The 18,425-nt window shown below is 42.1% G+C and overlaps 1 protein-coding gene across 6 annotated transcripts in view; it reads right to left on the minus strand.

The window, feature by feature from the left end:
* The window catches only part of PPIP5K1 (diphosphoinositol pentakisphosphate kinase 1), a 249,331-nt gene that overhangs the window by 12,380 nt on the left and 218,526 nt on the right, over nt 1–18,425 (minus strand). For 4 of the 6 annotated variants that reach the window (XM_069766131.1, XM_069766130.1, XM_069766129.1 and 1 more), the window contains 2 exons: nt 8,219–8,356; nt 2,281–2,394 (listed from right to left, as the gene is read on the minus strand). In XM_069766131.1, the coding sequence (XP_069622232.1) occupies nt 2,281–2,394; nt 8,219–8,356 (252 nt within the window). Of the gene's footprint in view, nt 1–2,280; nt 2,395–8,218; nt 8,357–15,189; nt 15,370–18,425 lie in introns of all 6 variants that reach the window. The other 2 variants (XM_069766127.1, XM_069766126.1) reach the window with 1 other exon arrangement.

The raw sequence follows: 18,425 nt of genomic DNA on the forward strand, positions 1-18,425 counted from the left end.
CTTCCTTACCCGGGTACTGATGTAGAGTCGATGTGCCCCTTTAATGCAAAAATACTGTCACCCCAGTGTGAGCTGGCCGGGTGGACCAAGATGGCCACCGGGAGCTGCAGAGTTGATAAAATCTCGCAGAGCGCGAGAAGCGCCAATTTGGGGGGCGGAGCCACAGACACGATGTTAAATAGGCCTAAGCCGGGGCCTAAATTTCTGTAGCCGGCGGAAGTCACCAGTGGGTCGTTTCAGGCAAGACTTCCAGGATGCGGCCTACAAATCGGCCGAAGCCAGGGGCTAAATTTTTGCAGCCATCCAGAGCGTTACCTCAGAGAGGTGGGCCACAGGGAAGTGGCTGAGGCTGCCTGTCAGCATGTGAATATCCCACTGAAGATGGATCCACTCACCATCGGTGCGCGTCCCGGCATGGAGCCGCTGCGGATGTGGGCTTCAGTGCTGTTCTGTGCAGCGTGGACGGTGCAGGGATAAGCCTCAATCCATCATCCCTTTGTTAGGGAGGTGGAGAGGACCCGTCCGCCTCCTTGTGCCATCCGCTTTCACAGTGGTGGGACAGTGGGGGCTGCTCGGACGCCATAGAGAGGGGCCTCTGTACAGCCACGGAGCTCAGTCCGGGTGGACAGGGCCAGTTGTCCGGCATTAGGCCTGGCTCCAGGAGAGGATACATGGAGGCGACACTCCACGTGGTCGCCCGTTGCTGGTGTGGGGAGATCGGGACCATGAAAGGAACCGTCGCCCCTGAAGTGAGCTCAGGCATGGCTTCCCACGTCGCAGGAAAGGGTACGGGGAGGTATACTCGCCGTGCTCGCCTGTTGATGGTTCGGGGGAGATCGGAACCTTGAAAGGAACCGTCGCCCCCTTCACTCCGTTAATTAAAAAATAAAAATTTACAGAAAAGTAAACAATAAAATAAAAACGTTGGGGTCTGAAACAGACCCATGTGCCTCCTACAGACACTAAGCAAGAACTGGTTAGCTGAGAGCCAGCAGGAGGGTGTATACTGCAGGGGAGGAGCGAACTTTTTTTGTATCACTTAGTGTCAGCCTCCTATTGGCAGCAGCATACACCCACGGTCTGTGTCCCCAATGAGGCGAAGGAGAAACACCTTATTGCATGTTTTGTGAGGATGCACTAAATAAAGTCACCTGAACACTGCAGCCAATCACAAGTTGCAGTGGTTCGGTGACATCACCGCTTCCTGTCTCTGTGCAGATGATGCAGTGTCCTGTGCTGGGTCCAGTTGTGTGCCTGTTGGTGAGAATGGCTGAATTTGTTATTTTTTTTACATAGCCTATCACTTGGTGAAAGTTATATTTTGCCCAGAGAACCCCTTTAAAGGGGTTGTCCTCTACTAGGACAACCCGTTCTTAAACTAAATGTTCTGCCGGAAATAGAATAATAAAAGCCTATTACTCACCTGCGGCGCCAGTGCCGTTCCCGCGGTATCAGCACTCGCTCTCCCTGAGGCTGTAATATGGTGTTGTGACACAGGCAGCCAATCGGCACTGGTATCATTGCCTCCACCTTCTGCCGCTGATCCCGGACTTACTCTTCACGTTCAGTTTGTCTGAAGGCGGAGGCAGAGACGCCAGTGCTGATTGGACACCGGGCATCACGTGTCATTCCGCCACATCACAGCCCCAGGACCACGGGTGCAGACACCGCTGGAATGGAGCCGGCACAGGAGGCGAGTATAGGCTTTATTATTTTACTAGATTGTGGCCCGATTCTAACGCATCGGGTATTCTAGAATATGCATGTCCCCGTAGTATATAGACAATGATGATTCCAGAATTCGTGGCAGACTGTGCCCGTCGCTGATTGGTCGAGGCAACCTTTAGGACATCGTCGCCATGGCAACCATTATGATATCTATGTCGATACTGTGCCCGTCGCTGAATCAGAAACGTGGGATTTCTATGTCCTTTATGACATCATCGTCGCTGTGCCCGTCGCTGATTGGTCGAGGCCTGGTGGCCTCGACCAATCAGATGCTGGATGTCTACGTCCTTTATAACATCACCGTCGCTGTGCCTGTTGCTGATTGGTCGAGGCCTGGCGGCCTCGACCAATCAGAGACACGGGATTTCCAGGACAGACAGACAGACAGACAGACAGAAAGACGGAAAAACCCTTAGACAATTATATATATAGATTGGGGCCAAACATTTAGCTTAAGAAGGGGTTGTCCTAGGAGTGGACAACTAGACAACACCTTTAAGCTTCCTTTCCATGTAATCTTTATACTGTAACATATACACCACAAGTACTTACACCAAGGAGGCCGTTCTGAGCGGTGTCGCAAAGGAAGTGATGAGGATGAGAGAATTCGGTGAGGCAGATAAACATCTCCTGCTGCATGGCGGTTTATCATGGAGTCACATCCTGCTGAAAGAATTGAAGAAATGGTAGTGATTACTCAGCTGTGATAGATATTACTCTGAGTTCATACAGTGGAGAAAATAGGTATTTGATACACTGCTGATTTTGCAAGTTTTCCCCACCTACAAAGAATGGAGAGGTGTGTCATTTTTTTCGTAGGTACATTACAACTGTGAGAGACAGAATCTTAAAAATAAAAACGAGGAAATCACATTGTATGATTATTACATAATTAAAGTGCATTTTATTGCATGAAATAAGTGTTTGATCACAGACACATCAGTAAGAATTCTGGCTCTGATAGACCTCTTCGTTTTCTTTAACAAGCCCCCCTACTCTGTACTCATTACCTGTATTAACTGCAACTGTTTGAACTCATTACCTGTATAAAAGACACTTATTCACACACTCAATCGATCACACTCAAACCTATCCACCATGGCCAAGATCAAAGAGCAGGGACAAAATTGTAGACCTGTACAAGGCTGGGATAGGCTACAGGACAATTGGCAAGCAACTTGGTTAGAATGCACAACTGTTGGCACAATTATTAGAAAATGGAAGAAACAAAGAATGATTATCAATCTTTCTCAGTCTGGGGCTTCATGCAAGATCAAGGCTTGTTGGGTAAGAAAGATTTTGAGAAAGGTCAGGCATCAGCCCAGAACTACACGGGATGACCTGGTCAATGACCTGAAGAAAGCTGGACCACAGTCTCAAACATTACCGTTAGTGGCACACTACCCTGTCATGGATTAAAATCCTGCAGGGAACACAAGGTCCCCCTGCTCATGCCAGCACATGTTCAGACCCTTTGAAGTTCACCAATGACTATCTGGATGATCCAGAGGAGGAATAAGAGAAGGTCATGGATGGATGAGGTCATGTATTGCGAGATTTTGGCCAACAACCTCCTTCCCTCAGTAAAAGCATTGAAGATGAGTTGTGGCTGGGTCTTCCAACATGACATTGACCCGAAACACACAGCCAGGGCAACTAAGGAGTGTCTCCGTTTCAAGGTCCTGGAGTGGCCTAGCCAATCTCCAGACCTGAACCCAATAGAAAATCTTTGGAGGGAGATGAAACTCAATGTTGCCCAGTGACACTCCCGAAACCTGAAAGATCTGGAGAAGATCTGTGTGGAGGACTGGTCCAAAAGTCTTCCTGCAGTGTGTGAAAACTTGGTTAAGAACTACAGGAAACGTCTGACCTCTGTAATTGCAAACAAATGTTTCTGTACCAAATATTTAGTTCTGTTTGTCTATTGTATTAAACACTTATTTCATGCAATAAAATGCAAATTAATTACCGTATATACTGAAGTATAAGCCGAGGCACCTAGCTTTACCACAAAAAACTGGGCAAACTTATTGACTCGAGTATAAGCCGGGTATGCATTCTCCCCTCATCCCTATCCTGGTATGCATGGCTCGTCATTCCTATTCTTGTATGCATGGCTCTTCATCCTTATCCTTGTATGCATGGCTCCTCATCCCTAATCTGGTATGCATGGCTCCTCATTCCCATCCTTGTATGCATGGCTCCTCATCCCTATTATTGTATGCATGGCTCCTCAGCCCTATCCTTGTATGCATGGCTTCTCATTCCCATCCTTGTATGCATGGCTCCTCATCCCTATCCTTGTATGATTGGCCCCATCGTTATCTTGGTATGCATGGCCCCATAAAAAAAACTTAAAATAAATAAATAAACCATTATACTTACCTTTCTGCACTCCCTCACAGAGTCTTTTTCTTGTGGCAGCAGCTGCTTTATGCTTGTAAGCAGCGCATGGCAGGGACCTCATGCGCTGCTCACAAGCAGAGCACAGCTGCCAGAATGCTCACTGCTCCCCACGCCTCAACTATGTGCGTTGAGGGCAGTGAGTATTCATTGCTATTAGGTAGCACACACACAGTGTCAGGCGCTGAGCGGTCATGTGTGCCCGCTACTTAAAGGGAATGTCACCCCAAAATTTGCCTATAATCTAAGGTCACTGCCATCAGGGGCTTATCTACATACTGTAGATAAGCCCCCGATGCCACCTGAAAGATAAGAAAAACAAGCTAGATTATACTTACCCAGGGGCGGTCCGGTGCCTCCCATCTTCATACGATGGCATCCTCTTTGCTTCCTGCCGTAGCTCCTGCGCAGGCGTACTTTATCTGCCCTGTTGAGGGCAGAGCAAAGTACTGCAGTGCGCAGGCTCCGGGAAAGGTCAGAGAGGTCCGGCGCCTGCGTACTGCAGTACTTTGCGCTGCCCTCAACAGGGCAGATAAAGTACGCTGCGTAGGAGCAGGCAGCAAAGAAGAGGACGTCATCGTATGAGGAGGGGAAGGCGCCGGACCTGGACCGTGACGCCCATCGAACTACACAGGGACCGCCCCTGGGTGAATATAATCTAACTTGTTTTTCTTATTTTTCAGGTGACATCCGGGGCTTACCTACAGCATTACAGAATGCTGTAGATAAGCCCATGATGCCGGTGGCCTTAGCTTCCAGGCGAATTTTGGGGTGACAGAATCCCTTTAAGAGAAATGAATATTTACTTCTCTCCACTCCCAATATTCATTTCTCTTAAGTAGTGAGTAGTTAAGGAGGGAGCTGCTGCGGCTATTACAGAGAATTGAATATTCACTGCCAGCGCAGATTATAAGCTGTGGGGAACATTTTCAGCACAGAAAAATGTGCTGAAAAACTCGTCATATACTCGAGTATATACGGTATGTAAAAATCATACAATGTGATTTTCTGTATTTTTTTAAAGATTCTGTCTTTCACAGCTGAAGTGTACCTACAATATTATAGACCTTTCCATTCTTTGAAGGTGGGAAAACTTGCAACAATGGCAGTGTATCAAATACTTATTATCCCAACTGTATTTGTGCTAGAGGTCACACAAATCTTGGAATTATCGCTATTTATGCACACCAAGATATATGTCTCACTGATAACTATAACCAAATATCTTAGCTGCTTTCTGTATAATGCGTTCTACTTTGTATGTAAAAAGAACAAACTTATTACAATTTTTTTTTTTTGGCAAAATTAAGGACGGTGTTTATCAAGCTGCCGCATAATCAAATATTTTGCTAAATGGCTAAAATCCAGACTTTCCCTCACTAATGCTGCATTCACACATCCATGTGTCAGCGTCCAAATACGGGCTGCGCTGCACAAACTGGCCGCAGATCTCCTGATTCCTTCTTGACAGCTTCTTATTGAGGCTGTCAAGTTTGGATGAGGAGACTTGTGGCCAGACTGTGACTCATGAATGTGTCAATGCGGCACAAGACTCATTTGGCACAGTGAATGTGTAGGAGTTAGCGGATTCTCTTCTTATTCTCCGTGAAGGTTGCGTGCTTTATCATCATTCCATCTATCCTGTAGGAGAAATCATCTGAAATGTAGTTTTTTACCTGGTCAGACTGAACTTACAAATGGTAGGCAATCTGAGCAATAATGGGTATTATAAAAGAGCAGCCTGAGCTCCTGATGAGACAGGATGCGTGATTCAGATGACCTCAGACCTTAGCAGGCCATACATCTTAGATAGCTTAACCAGTGTTTGGCTGACAACTCTCTCTCTCCAAAATCTCTGCTCAGCCGTACATTCCTGTGTTCTCTATGAGAGGGCGGTTGGGGCTAATCGTACCAATAAATAAAGGACGGTGTGACTGAATTCCAAATGACTGATTCTTATGTTCGCCAACATAATCTGTCAGGAGGCAGCAGGACATCTCAGACACACAATAGATGATCAGTCAATTCTGCTGAAATTGGCAGGTTTGGTTGACTTATCTAATGTGTATGGTGGCCTTTATTTTGTAAATCTGACTCCTGGCTCATATACAGTGAAAGATGCAGTCAGGGAAAATAGTAGTGACCTAACGAAGTGTAACTAATAAGCAGGCCAGCAGCTGACTCAGTAGTAAGCTCTTACCTGGAATTCTGCATTAGTTTAGGCTACATTCCCACAATGAGTTTTTGGTGCGTTTTTGTCAAAAGCGCAGCGTCTTACATGTCTAGTAAAATGGATGGGATTATAGAAATCTCATGCCCACTGTTCTTTTTAACATTGTGTGATCTAAACTGTGGTGTGTGTTTCAAATCCGCAGCATGTCAACTTCTCTTGCGGGTATGCTGAGTTTTCTGTGCCACTTTTCACCATAGACTTACATTAGATGTGAAAAATCAGCAGCAAAAAAAAAAAAAAAATGTACATGCGTTTTTTTTGTGCATTTTTGAGGTGGAAACGCATCAAAACCACATATAGTTATCATCTAAGAATATCAATAAAGTTTTGTCAAGGCAATAAACCAGGAAGTATCAAAAAGGAAGCCGTTTTATTTAAAGATAATCTGTCACCCCCCGAGGCGTATATGGCCTATTAATATGGGCATACAGGTAATAGAAATGTTGCACTAGTCCTACCTGTCTGCCTCATAATAATGGTCTTGTTGTGGACAAATGTTATATTCTGTCTTTATTTTAATGATTTCTTCCAGGCTCCGGGGCGTGTGCGATGCTGTAAGAAATCCTTGTCTGCGCCCTATAATCCTTCCACAATACATACGTCATCCTCCCTTCTATGGGCACTGCATTTGGGGATCTTCTGCGCAGGCGCCTTCTGCTTCAGTGACTTCCGATGTGCGTGCCGATAAGGTGCTCTCTCCACTTCCTCCCTGCATAGTCATCGCTATGTACACATGGTTAATAGCGATGACTATGCAGGGAGGAAGTGGGGAGAGCATATTATCGGGGCACACGCCGAAGGTCACAATGACTTGCCGACAACTGCGCAGAAGATTGCTGAATGCAGTGCCAATAGAAGGGAGGAAGCGGTATGTGAGGGAGTGCAGGGCGCAGGATTCTGGAGCCAGAACTGAGGTGCATGGGAGCTGAGTAATATAACAATGAAGACAGGGATTTCTCACAGCATCGCACACCCCGGAGCCTGGAAGAAAAAAAGAAAGAATATAACATTTCTCAACAACAAGACCATTAATATGAGGCATACAGGTAAGAATAGTGTAACGTTTTTATTACCTGTATACCCATATTCATATACCTCTCGGGGGGTGACAGATTCCCTTTAAAGCATGACACACAAACAAGAGAGAAATAAATGTAGCATAAATAAGCCGATAAAAACGCATGTTAAAAAAAACCGCAAACAAAAACGCAATGAAAAAATTGCAAGTAACTTCATTTAAATAATAGGTGCAGAAATTCTGCAACCTCAAAAATTAACCAAAAGCTCATAGTGGTAGCAAAGCCTTAAATAGAATCTGTGAGCAGCTTCATGCTTCCCTGAGTACGTCCAGTAAGAATTAGCAACAGGCTAACTCACTGCAGTAAACTTTTTTATGCTTGAGAAATAAAACACTGCTTGAGAAATAAATGGAGTTGGGAAGAATTGCTCACAAAAATAGGTACAAACCAAGTCTAGCCAGGCCAGCGGAAGAGTAGAGAGGCGAAGCCCAGCAGGAGGCCCTTTCTGGCCCGGACTCATCCTCACACGTTGTAGGGCTGGGAAAAAAATAAAACCAGTCCTGTGCAATGAGCGGGCCTTTCAGTATTGCATGCCGCTAATGGCTAGGGCAGTATGAAACAGCGGACCGTTTCCTTTTAGGCACACACATGGTATATCGTGGATCTGATTTTATCATTTATTCTTTTGTTTAGCCAGAAAACCAATCTTTTTCTTTTTGCTGTGAAACTTTTTCATACATTGTCACATCATATTTCTGACAAACATACCTCATCACATCTTATAACAAAATATAAAAAATGAAAAGGTATCCAATAATAAGAATATGTACTATACCTGATGATCCTCGGCAGTGAGTCTCAGCAAATGTTTTACATATGTCTGTTAAAAACGCGCTGACTTGTTTGAGAGACAATGAGTTGTGAAGCGTCTCCAGGGGGTAGATGGTAGGAACCATTGAACATCCCTCAAATCCTGTAATAGAAACAATAAGGACATATATTTTACCAAACGGTCAAATCAATAGACCTTACATACATCTACTTCTACCTACTCCAAATTGTTACACTGTATACCTGGCTTGGGCAGAAGAGTGCAAGGAGCCCTAGCCAACTAGCTGTACCGCCCTGACCTACTGCCATGTCCTCCAACGTGGACTCATTGCACTTCATTTCTTTTTATCCGATAGAAGTGTTTATACAGTGATTTCAAGCATCCAGGGCCTTCCTCATAAGTGGGGTTGAAAATGTAGTTTTAAGCCTACTTTTCATATTAGAATCAATCGTAAGACTCCTCTTCCTACTGTCCAATACGTAATGCTTCTGGATATCTATTATTTGTCTTATAAGGAGTTTCTCATGTCCACAAATGCTATTAACCTGCAGCTATAGGAATAACCTAAAGGTAAATAAATGTTAAAAACGGTTTAAGGAAAAAAAAAAGTTTTATTCTCCCTGCAGCTGCTTTGCTTATAGTCTTTGGGGTGGTTCAGGTGGCTGTAACAATGGCCACTCACTGCACAGTGAGTGCGGCTGGGATCACTTTGCTGGCACTATGATTGACAGTCAGCTCTAGAGCATGTGAGTGCAGCATGAAGGCAGAGCAGGCTTTCAATCAATACGAAGGGGGAGTGATTGCAGCCATACTCATGATATATTGAGCGGTGACTTACTGCTTAGATGAGTAGAAATGAGCAGCTGCAGGGAAGGTAAAACTTCATTTTCTCCCTGTAGCTGCTCCAGTGAACAGCTAACCAGGAGTTAAATGCTATTTACCTGCTGGTTATCCCTATATTTACAGGTAGAGTTTACAGGTGATCGGTTCCCTTTAAAAGCGTATTCTCATCTCAGACATTAATTGTCTATCCATAGGAGAGACCACAAATGTGGTCTACAAACGTCTGATAGATGTGGGTTCTCTGGGACCTACATAGTGTCAAGAAAAGGACTCCTCTGTTCCTCAGCAGTGCTAGGTGGCAGTGCGCTTTTTGCTTTCTCCACTGATTTTAAATGAAAGTTCCAAAATAGTGGAGCTATTTTTGGAAATAAATTTCAATGTACAAGGGCACAAGTTGGCGGCCATCTCTCCATTGACAGAAGACTCCTTTTCTATCAGGTCATACAGAGTGGATATGCCATACATGTCTGAGACAAGAGTATCCCTTTAACTCCTTGTCCTATATATTTTACTCTTTTTTTGTGCTCATTAAACCTGGGATCTCAAAGTCCCTTAAACCAGTCCAAATCATCAGTAATTTATGCACAAATTCTGCAATGAGACAGAGCAATGCTAGTTGTGATGGGATCTCAAGGGAATGTCTTTATTATTCAATCCATTATGTGATCAAATCAACAGGTCAGCCATTTTGAAGAATCGGTTATACTAAAATAACCTCCCTTAGTTAACTTATCCCTCCCCCAATTCACAAAATCATCTAATAAAAAATCTGGCTATCACAATTAACTTTCATATCTTAAAGGGAATCTGCCAGTAAGCTCAAGCCTCCTAAGCCGTCTATATGGGCATTGCGATTCGATGTCTTATTCCTATATGTAAATGAGCTGTTCAGGACTATAGGCTGAATGCTGATCTGCATGAGAATCTGCCTCCAGAGCTTATTTTTAATGAAAGGCGGAGTTACCAGTGTGAAACAGGTAACTAACACAGCACAGCAGAACTGAAATTTGTCTCATAACAAACACGTTAGCAGCTACAGCTCTGCTGTACTGTAACAATATTCCAGCATTGTTTGCCTGTGAGATAGAAGCTGAGAGGAACCTACAGATGTGTCAAGTACAATCACACCCAGCTCTTCACTGAGTCAAAATTGGAACAGCATCACGTATTACCGCAGTTGTCGTGCAGCGCTTTCCCAGCCAGTGTTCAAATGGCTTCCAATAATAAAAATAAAAAAAGGAAAACAGCACAAAAATTAAAGAAAAACGGGCTTTAATGCCTGAACGGCGTGGCAACGTTTCGGATATAGCTTGAGAAAGGATACTATATCCAAAACGTTGCCACGCCGTTCAGGCATTAAAGCCCGTTTTTCTTTAATTTTTGTGCTGTTTTCCTTTTTTATTTCTAATATATATATATATATATATATATATATATATATATACACACACATATATATATATATATATATATATATATATATATATTGGGACCAATTATTGATATATTTACCCTATGATTTTTTTCTCTGTATGACCTCTCCTTTTTTACTTGAGTTTTTTTTTTTATATATAATTGTTAATTGTCTCAATAAAAATGTGTGTTTTATAATGACGTGTTGTCTGTGGGAGTATTTTTGTAGGTTTCATTGGTAATTCATACTCCCATTCACATAGATGACCCTTTATAGGTTCTTCCCTGAGATCAGGAGAGTAGAGAGCGGCCATTACACATCACACTGGTAACTCCCCTTCATGAAAAATAAGCTCTGGAGGTAGATTTTCATAGAGATTTATGTCTGGCCCACAGATTTTATCAGCTTATTTACATATAAGAAAAACATGGATTTCTCTGGAATAAAACATCAGATCTCAAGGTATCATTTATTCAGCTTCCTATGACCTTTATGCCCATATAAATGGCACAGGAAGGTGCATTGTATTGAGATTCCTTTAAAACTACATGGAATAAAATGTCTGCACTGTGATTTGCTGCTATCGGCAAAACTTGTTAGATTTTCTTTTAGATAGTTTTCATAAGTTTGGCTTAATGTTTTTAATCTTACCTAAACAAATAAGATGGAATGATTTCCATTACTATAGCTTTGAAATAAAACACAATTGAATGTTATGTTCAGGGCAAAGTATTTTAACGTGAGCATTAATGAAAAGCCATGGAAGAGATTGAGGGGTCTGTAACTGATGGGATATAATTTGCTGACTGTTGTATTTGGCAGTGCCATAAACAATGAATGAATGAATGGAGAGATAATACGCATGAGCAACATTGCTCCATTCAAATTGGGGAAATCCAGATCCCAGTTTTCAAAATCACAATTGGGCTCCCCACTGTTCAGCAAGTTACTGGAACAAGCTCTTGATTAATAATCGTTCGAGAATTTGCACTGTGCGTTGATGCAAAGACAAGCGAAAGATCAGTGATTAAATTCCTGACATATAAAATATTCAGTAATAAGTTATAACAATACTAATAGCGGCATAATATTTAATGAAATTGGACCCATCACCAATACTTCTCACTTAATTTTATTGCAGTGAGCAAATATTCCTGAGATACATTGTATAGAAATGTATCAGAAATTGAAATTAAAATTTCAGATAAATGGTCATCTTCCAAAAAACGCCAAAAGCTGTAAAAAAAAAAGCCGACAGCAATCTGTATAGTCAGCATTAGCTTCTGGATCCACATGAGGCTGCAAAAATATAAGTATCAAAAGGGAGGGTAAGTTTAAAAGGGGTTGCCTCACTGTCCATATTAGAGCATATGTTTGTCATAAAGGGGGGCTCCTCTGACAAGATTCCACTTATGAGAGAGAATAAAGATTCTCTCTGGAATTGCCGCAGTGGAACTACATGCCTGGTTTCCCCCATGCAAAAATCTGCTACTTGCCATGACTGAGCGACAACGATCTAAAGATCACTGTGGTAGCTCAATACTAAAAAGAGGTTTGGGTTTGCTCAACATTTACTGTATACATCCCCTAAAAGGTTAATCCAGAGGCAAACCCACAAAGTCTGCGTATAACCCATCACAACACAAGAGCAGACTTGTCCATGTTCAAGCCACATTTTGATGCATGCACATAGAGATTCATACAAGTTGATAACATTCAGGAATCTTTTATGCATTTCCTTTAAGTAAATCATGAATGCATGCAACGCAATATTCTAGGCACTTGTATGATTCATTTTTTGCCAACACCACACTAAAATGCAAGCAACTACTGTAATTCATTGTTCGGAGGACATGGAAGTTCTGGATTATGACGTTTGTAATAAATGGCTGAATCGGAAATCGGTAACACAGTTTAGCCAAATATTTAACTAACTAACAGTTCACGTCAAAGGTGGTTCATAAAATCCCGATTAAGGTATCACTTACACAATTCAGTTTTTGTTCAGGTTTTTAATGTGTTTTCTGTAGCTAAAAGTGGAACGGGATGTGAAACAGATAAGGGCAGGTTCTTTGTTTTTTCCCAGGAGCTAAGTTGCCGCCAAACCTAGCATGCATGTGTATGCGGGAAGTTGGAAGAGACAGCTTAAGGAACATTTGCTGACAGTTATTTAATGTGCATGGAGACTTTTATACTAGGCCATAAGAGATTAGTTGGGGTTGATTATGAACACCGCCACTGAATAGCTGACTGAAAGAACTGCTGCATTCTAACAACTACCACATGCCCTTCATTGTAAATCGGGTACAGCCCGGTCCATTTTGAAGTGGGTAAGTTACCACCTCTTCAATTACGGTAGTTTAGATTTAAGGGGTGGTCCCGCAAATGTAGGCCATTAATAGCAAGATCCCAGAGAACCCCAATAAGTATAGGCCATTAAAAACAAGGTCCCAGAAAACATCTGTCAGTGTATTTTTGGCATGGTTCTAAAATTTCATTAGCGCTCCCTTTCTCTAATGCCAATAACACCTGGTTTATACTTTATTCCCCAAGAACATCAAGATAAGACAACATTGCTGGTAACCCATGTATGCATGATCACAAAGTACCCTATTTTAAGATTCATAACATTGCAAACACATCCAGACGTGTAACAGTTTAGGGACCTCACTATTCCATATATTTCCCAGAAGTAGAACATTTGTACACACCTACTCCCACTGAGACAGCTATATTTACAAAAGTATCAGTGTAAAGCTGACCATACATTTTAGATAGCAAGTGTTCAGCCAGCAGCTATCGCTCTTGCCTCTCACAAACATGTACACTCTGGTCTGCCAAGCATGCATGTGTTCTGAATAGGAATGGGGGAGTAGGTGGCTGTAAGACACCTCTAGAGGGGTCTTATTTTCTCTAAAAAGAAAAAGATCAGGCAAGCTCAATCCAACATACCCATCCTTTCTTTCCCCTGAGATTTGAGAGAGATGGGACTTCACCACAGCCATTAGATGGTTGATCAGTCCCACCAAAAACTGCAGATTTAGCCAACATTAATCTAACATTACGGCCACCAAAAGATTGGTTAAGCTGTGAGACTGGACATGAAAGAGAAGGTGGGTTCTATATACAGCTCATAAAAGGTTGCCTACACTGTTGCCTTGTATCAACCACTTGCTATGGAAAATCATACTTGAAGAGTAATCCTGGACGTCCTGTTAATAAGAAGAAGAATAGGCCAGTTTTGGTACAAAGTGGACAAGAACAGGCCAAATGTATGCAGATTTCACAAAAGCTGGAAAGTACTTGATTGTACAACACGAGTACAACATTTCTAGTCCAGGCTGTTAAAATAGGACTATGCAAAAAGTGGGTGGAAAAATATGTATCTTAAACACAGTTAACATTATGGGAAAGAAAAGAATAGATAAGATTCCACTAGGAACAGTAAATATTTCCCTGAGTTTTCATTTTTAAATTTACATTTGTAGCTTTAGTGGTGTCTAATTGTTGACCTACTGCTTAAAGAAGCATCCCTCACATCAAAAGTTTTATCCTCTTAAAATATTACAGTCATCATATTATATAGCACATTGTACTTACAATTGCTAATCTTGCCTTTCTACTCAGTTCATTATTCTCTTTTCCATTAGGTCTATGACCTCGCGTGATTAAACACTGACTAGCTGAATCCTTCAAAGCTCTATGTAGAAACAGGGGGTCAGTTTTCCCTGTATGAGTCATAAGTCACTGCAAGAGTCACTGGCAGGGGGGAGGAGGGAGCAGCTGGTCAGGAGTTGAAGAGGGGAATGATTTATGCAGAGACAAGACACTTTCTGATTCTACATAGAGCAGAGAAAAGAAAAGAATGAATGGGGAGAAAGGCAAAATGAGCAATTGTAAGTACACAGTGCTATATAATATGATGACTGCAATATATTACAAGGATATAAACTTTGATGGGAGAGCTTCTTTAATTATTGTGGCCACCTAATTTATGTCCTTACCTATTGCTTCTCACCATTCCACCATCTAAATCAGGGGTGTCAAACTGCATTCCTCGAGGGCTGCAAACAGGTCATGTTTTCAGGATTTCCTTGTACTGCACAGGTGATAATTTAATCACCTACACAAATAATGAGTTGGTGATTAAATTATCACCTGTGCAGTACAAGGAAATCCTGAAAACATGACCTGTTTGCAGCCCTCGAGGAATGCAGTTTGACACCCCGATCTACATACCAGACATCACATAAAAAATTAGTGCAGTGAACAAATGGAACATCTGGCCATGGCAACCAATCAGACAATTTATCGTGATAAAAAAATGAAAAATGACTGGCTGCTTTTGGGCAAGTGTCCCAGTCTGTTTTGCTAATTTTCAGGTTACACTTGTATTTCACATTTCTGTTAAATGCAAAATAAATGCTAGTCTCAATCTTTGATAACAAACACAGCAACCAAGCAAAGCTCTCAAGTGCATACTATGAACTTGAAAAGCAGTAAGATGACTCAATGCAACACAAAATGCACAGGAAGCAAACCACTGGAAAAGAACACTGGGGTAATAAATGCAGGTTAATAACCAGACAGACATTTATATGCTTGCTTTGTGGTACGGGCATCTGAATATTTCTCAGTGCACTTTGCATTCCATAAAGCAGACAGCGAAACGGTCTTTGCCCCCATAGCTGAAGGCACAGCGGCAAGCGTGCAGTACCGTAGAGGCACTCCAAATCGTCCTGGCCCGATATCAGCCAGTTCTTGAAGAGACGGAGATGGTAGTAGCATTGGTGCAGGTGTTGGGCCATGGCCCCATCCAGACAGATGTTCCGAGACTGAGGGTATTCAGAGGAAAAGTGACGCAGCAGCTGGGCGACCTCGTGGTCTTCCAGGCATTCTAGAGAAAAGTGGCCCACAACAAGCGACAAGGAAAAAGAGAAGCGTGAGGATGGCAAGATGGAAAGAAGGGTCAAAGAAAAGCAAAATAAACATGTGACGAGGCATCTGGAAATGTGTACAGCCTTAGATGGAGGATCTTTGCATTCCATGCTAAAAGAATAAAAATATTCAAAACTCATGCAACCTCTCGAGAGAACTAAACATTGTTCAGATTACTTAACTTGCCTTTTCTAATTTCTCAGTTTCATAAATTTTGGGATATAATGAAAGCAAAAACAGCAAAGCAAATCTAACCTGGAGTTGTAGCTGCCAATTAGTAAACAATGTCAATATCAGAGATACGACCTAAATATTGTACACAACAATCCACAGACTCAATTTGGTGTTTACTCATTTTCTATACATTTAGAACTGGAAAAATATGACTAAATGTATTCCATTTGTTCCTGGAGACTATAGGTGGCAGGTGAGGTGCCTCCAACATAGCTGCCCTGCCACCAGGGAAGTTTACGTCTATAAAATTAAAAGTAAGTAGCATTATTTCGCTTATTTAGTCCTAAATCAAGAGGCTATCCACTTGAAGAATGTCTTTATATGTGTTTAAAATAAAAATGTATACAGCTTATACTGGTTATAAGAAAGGTTCCCTGATCTCAAGATATCAGTGCCGGTCCCTGGCCTGGCAATGCTGTGTGTAAAGGGAGATGGCCAACTTGCTCATTTTCAAAGCCAATGCATAGACACAGAAGGGAGTTCGCTTAGGTATTTAACATTTGTAAATGAGCCAATTACCATCAAACGCACCACTGGTTATATGACCACATAAAAAGTGTTCAACCAAGGCTGAAAACAGAGCTGCTGGGAACGGGGACCAACGCTGATTCTGCGGGATTTGGGCACCTTCCTAAATACAAGTTTTTTTAGTAAGTTGTATATATTTAACACTTTAAAAGAATCTAAAGATACTGGTTTCAAGGTGACAATGCCATGAATAAAATTAAAACCAAATACATGATGTACAGCCTTTAAAGACTATTTTTTTTTTTATTTCGTGAGATAAATTACAACAATTGCTAATGAAACAATTGTTAATTAGTAGTGATGAGCGAGTATACTCGTTGCCCGGGTGATCTCAGAGTATTTGTTAGTGTTCGGAGATTTAGTTTTTGTTGATTCAGCTGCTTGATTTACAGCTATTAGCCAGCCTAAATACATGTGGGGGTTGCCTGGTTGCTAGGGAATCCCCACATGTAATCAAGCTGTCTAGTAGTCGCAAATCATCTAGCTGCGGCAAGGAAAACGAAATCTCCGAACGCTAACAAGTACTCGGAGACCACCCGAGCAATGAGTATACTCGCTCATAGTAACATAGTAACATAGTAAGGCCGAAAAAAGACATTTGTCCATCCAGTTCAGCCTATATTCCATCATAATAAATCCCCAGATCTACGTCCTTCTACAGAACCTAATAATTGTATGATACAATATTGTTCTGCTCCAGGAAGACATCCAGGCCTCTCTTGAACCCCTCGACTGAGTTCGCCATCACCACCTCCTCAGGCAAGCAATTCCAGATTCTCACTGCCCTAACAGTAAAGAATCCTCTTCTATGTTGGTGGAAAAACCTTCTCTCCTCCAGACGCAAAGAATGCCCCCTTGTGCCCGTCACCTTCCTTGGTATAAACAGATCCTCAGCGAGATATTTGTATTGTCCCCTTATATACTTATACATGGTTATTAGATCGCCCCTCAGTCGTCTTTTTTCTAGACTAAATAATCCTAATTTCGCTAATCTATCTGGGTATTGTAGTTCTCCCATCCCCTTTATTAATTTTGTTGCCCTCCTTTGTACTCTCTCTAGTTCCATTATATCCTTCATGAGCACCGGTGCCCAAAACTGGACACAGTACTCCATGTGCGGTCTAACTAGGGATTTGTACAGAGGCAGTATAATGCTCTCATCATGTGTATCCAGACCTCTTTTAATGCACCCCATGATCCTGTTTGCCTTGGCAGCTGCTGCCTGGCACTGGCTGCTCCAGGTAAGTTTATCATTAACTAGGATCCCCAAGTCCTTCTCCCTGTCAGATTTACCCAGTGGTTTCCCATTCAGTGTGTAATGGTGATATTGATTCCTTCTTCCCATGTGTATAACCTTACATATATCATTGTTAAACCTCATCTGCCACCTTTCAGCCCAAGTTTCCAACTTATCCAGATCCATCTGTAGCAGAATACTATCTTCTCTTGTATTAACTGCTTTACATAGTTTTGTATCATCTGCAAATATCGATATTTTACTGTGTAAACCCTCTACCAGATCATTAATGAATATGTTGAAGAGAACAGGTCCCAATACCGACCCCTGCGGAACCCCACTGGTCACAGCGACCCAGTTAGAGACTATACCATTTATAACCACCCTCTGCTTTCTATCACTAAGCCAGTTACTAACCCATTTACACACATTTTCCCCCAGACCAAGCATTCTCATTTTGTGTACCAACCTCTTGTGCGGCACGGTATCAAACGCTTTGGAAAAATCGAGATATACCACGTCCAATGACTCACCGTGGTCCAGCCTATAGCTTACCTCTTCATAAAAACTGATTAGATTGGTTTGACAGGAGCGATTTCTCATAAACCCATGCTGATATGGAGTTAAACAGTTATTCTCATTGAGATAATCCAGAATAACATCCCTCAGAAACCCTTCAAATATTTTACCAACAATAGAGGTTAGACTTACTGGCCTATAATTTCCAGGTTCACTTTTAGAGCCCTTTTTGAATATTGGCACCACATTTGCTATGCGCCAGTCCTGCGGAACAGATCCTGTCGCTATAGAGTCCCTAAAAATAAGAAATAATGGTTTATCTATTACATTACTTAGTTCCCTTAGTACTCGTGGGTGTATGCCATCCGGACCCGGAGATTTATCTATTTTAATCTTATTTAGCCGATTTCGCACCTCTTCTTGGGTTAGATTGGTGACCCTTAATATAGGGTTTTCATTGTTTCTTGGGATTTCACTTAGCATTTCATTTTCCACCG

The sequence above is a fragment of the Ranitomeya imitator genome, chromosome 4, assembly GCF_032444005.1.
Source record: "Ranitomeya imitator isolate aRanImi1 chromosome 4, aRanImi1.pri, whole genome shotgun sequence".
Lineage (NCBI taxonomy): Eukaryota > Metazoa > Chordata > Amphibia > Anura > Dendrobatidae > Ranitomeya > Ranitomeya imitator.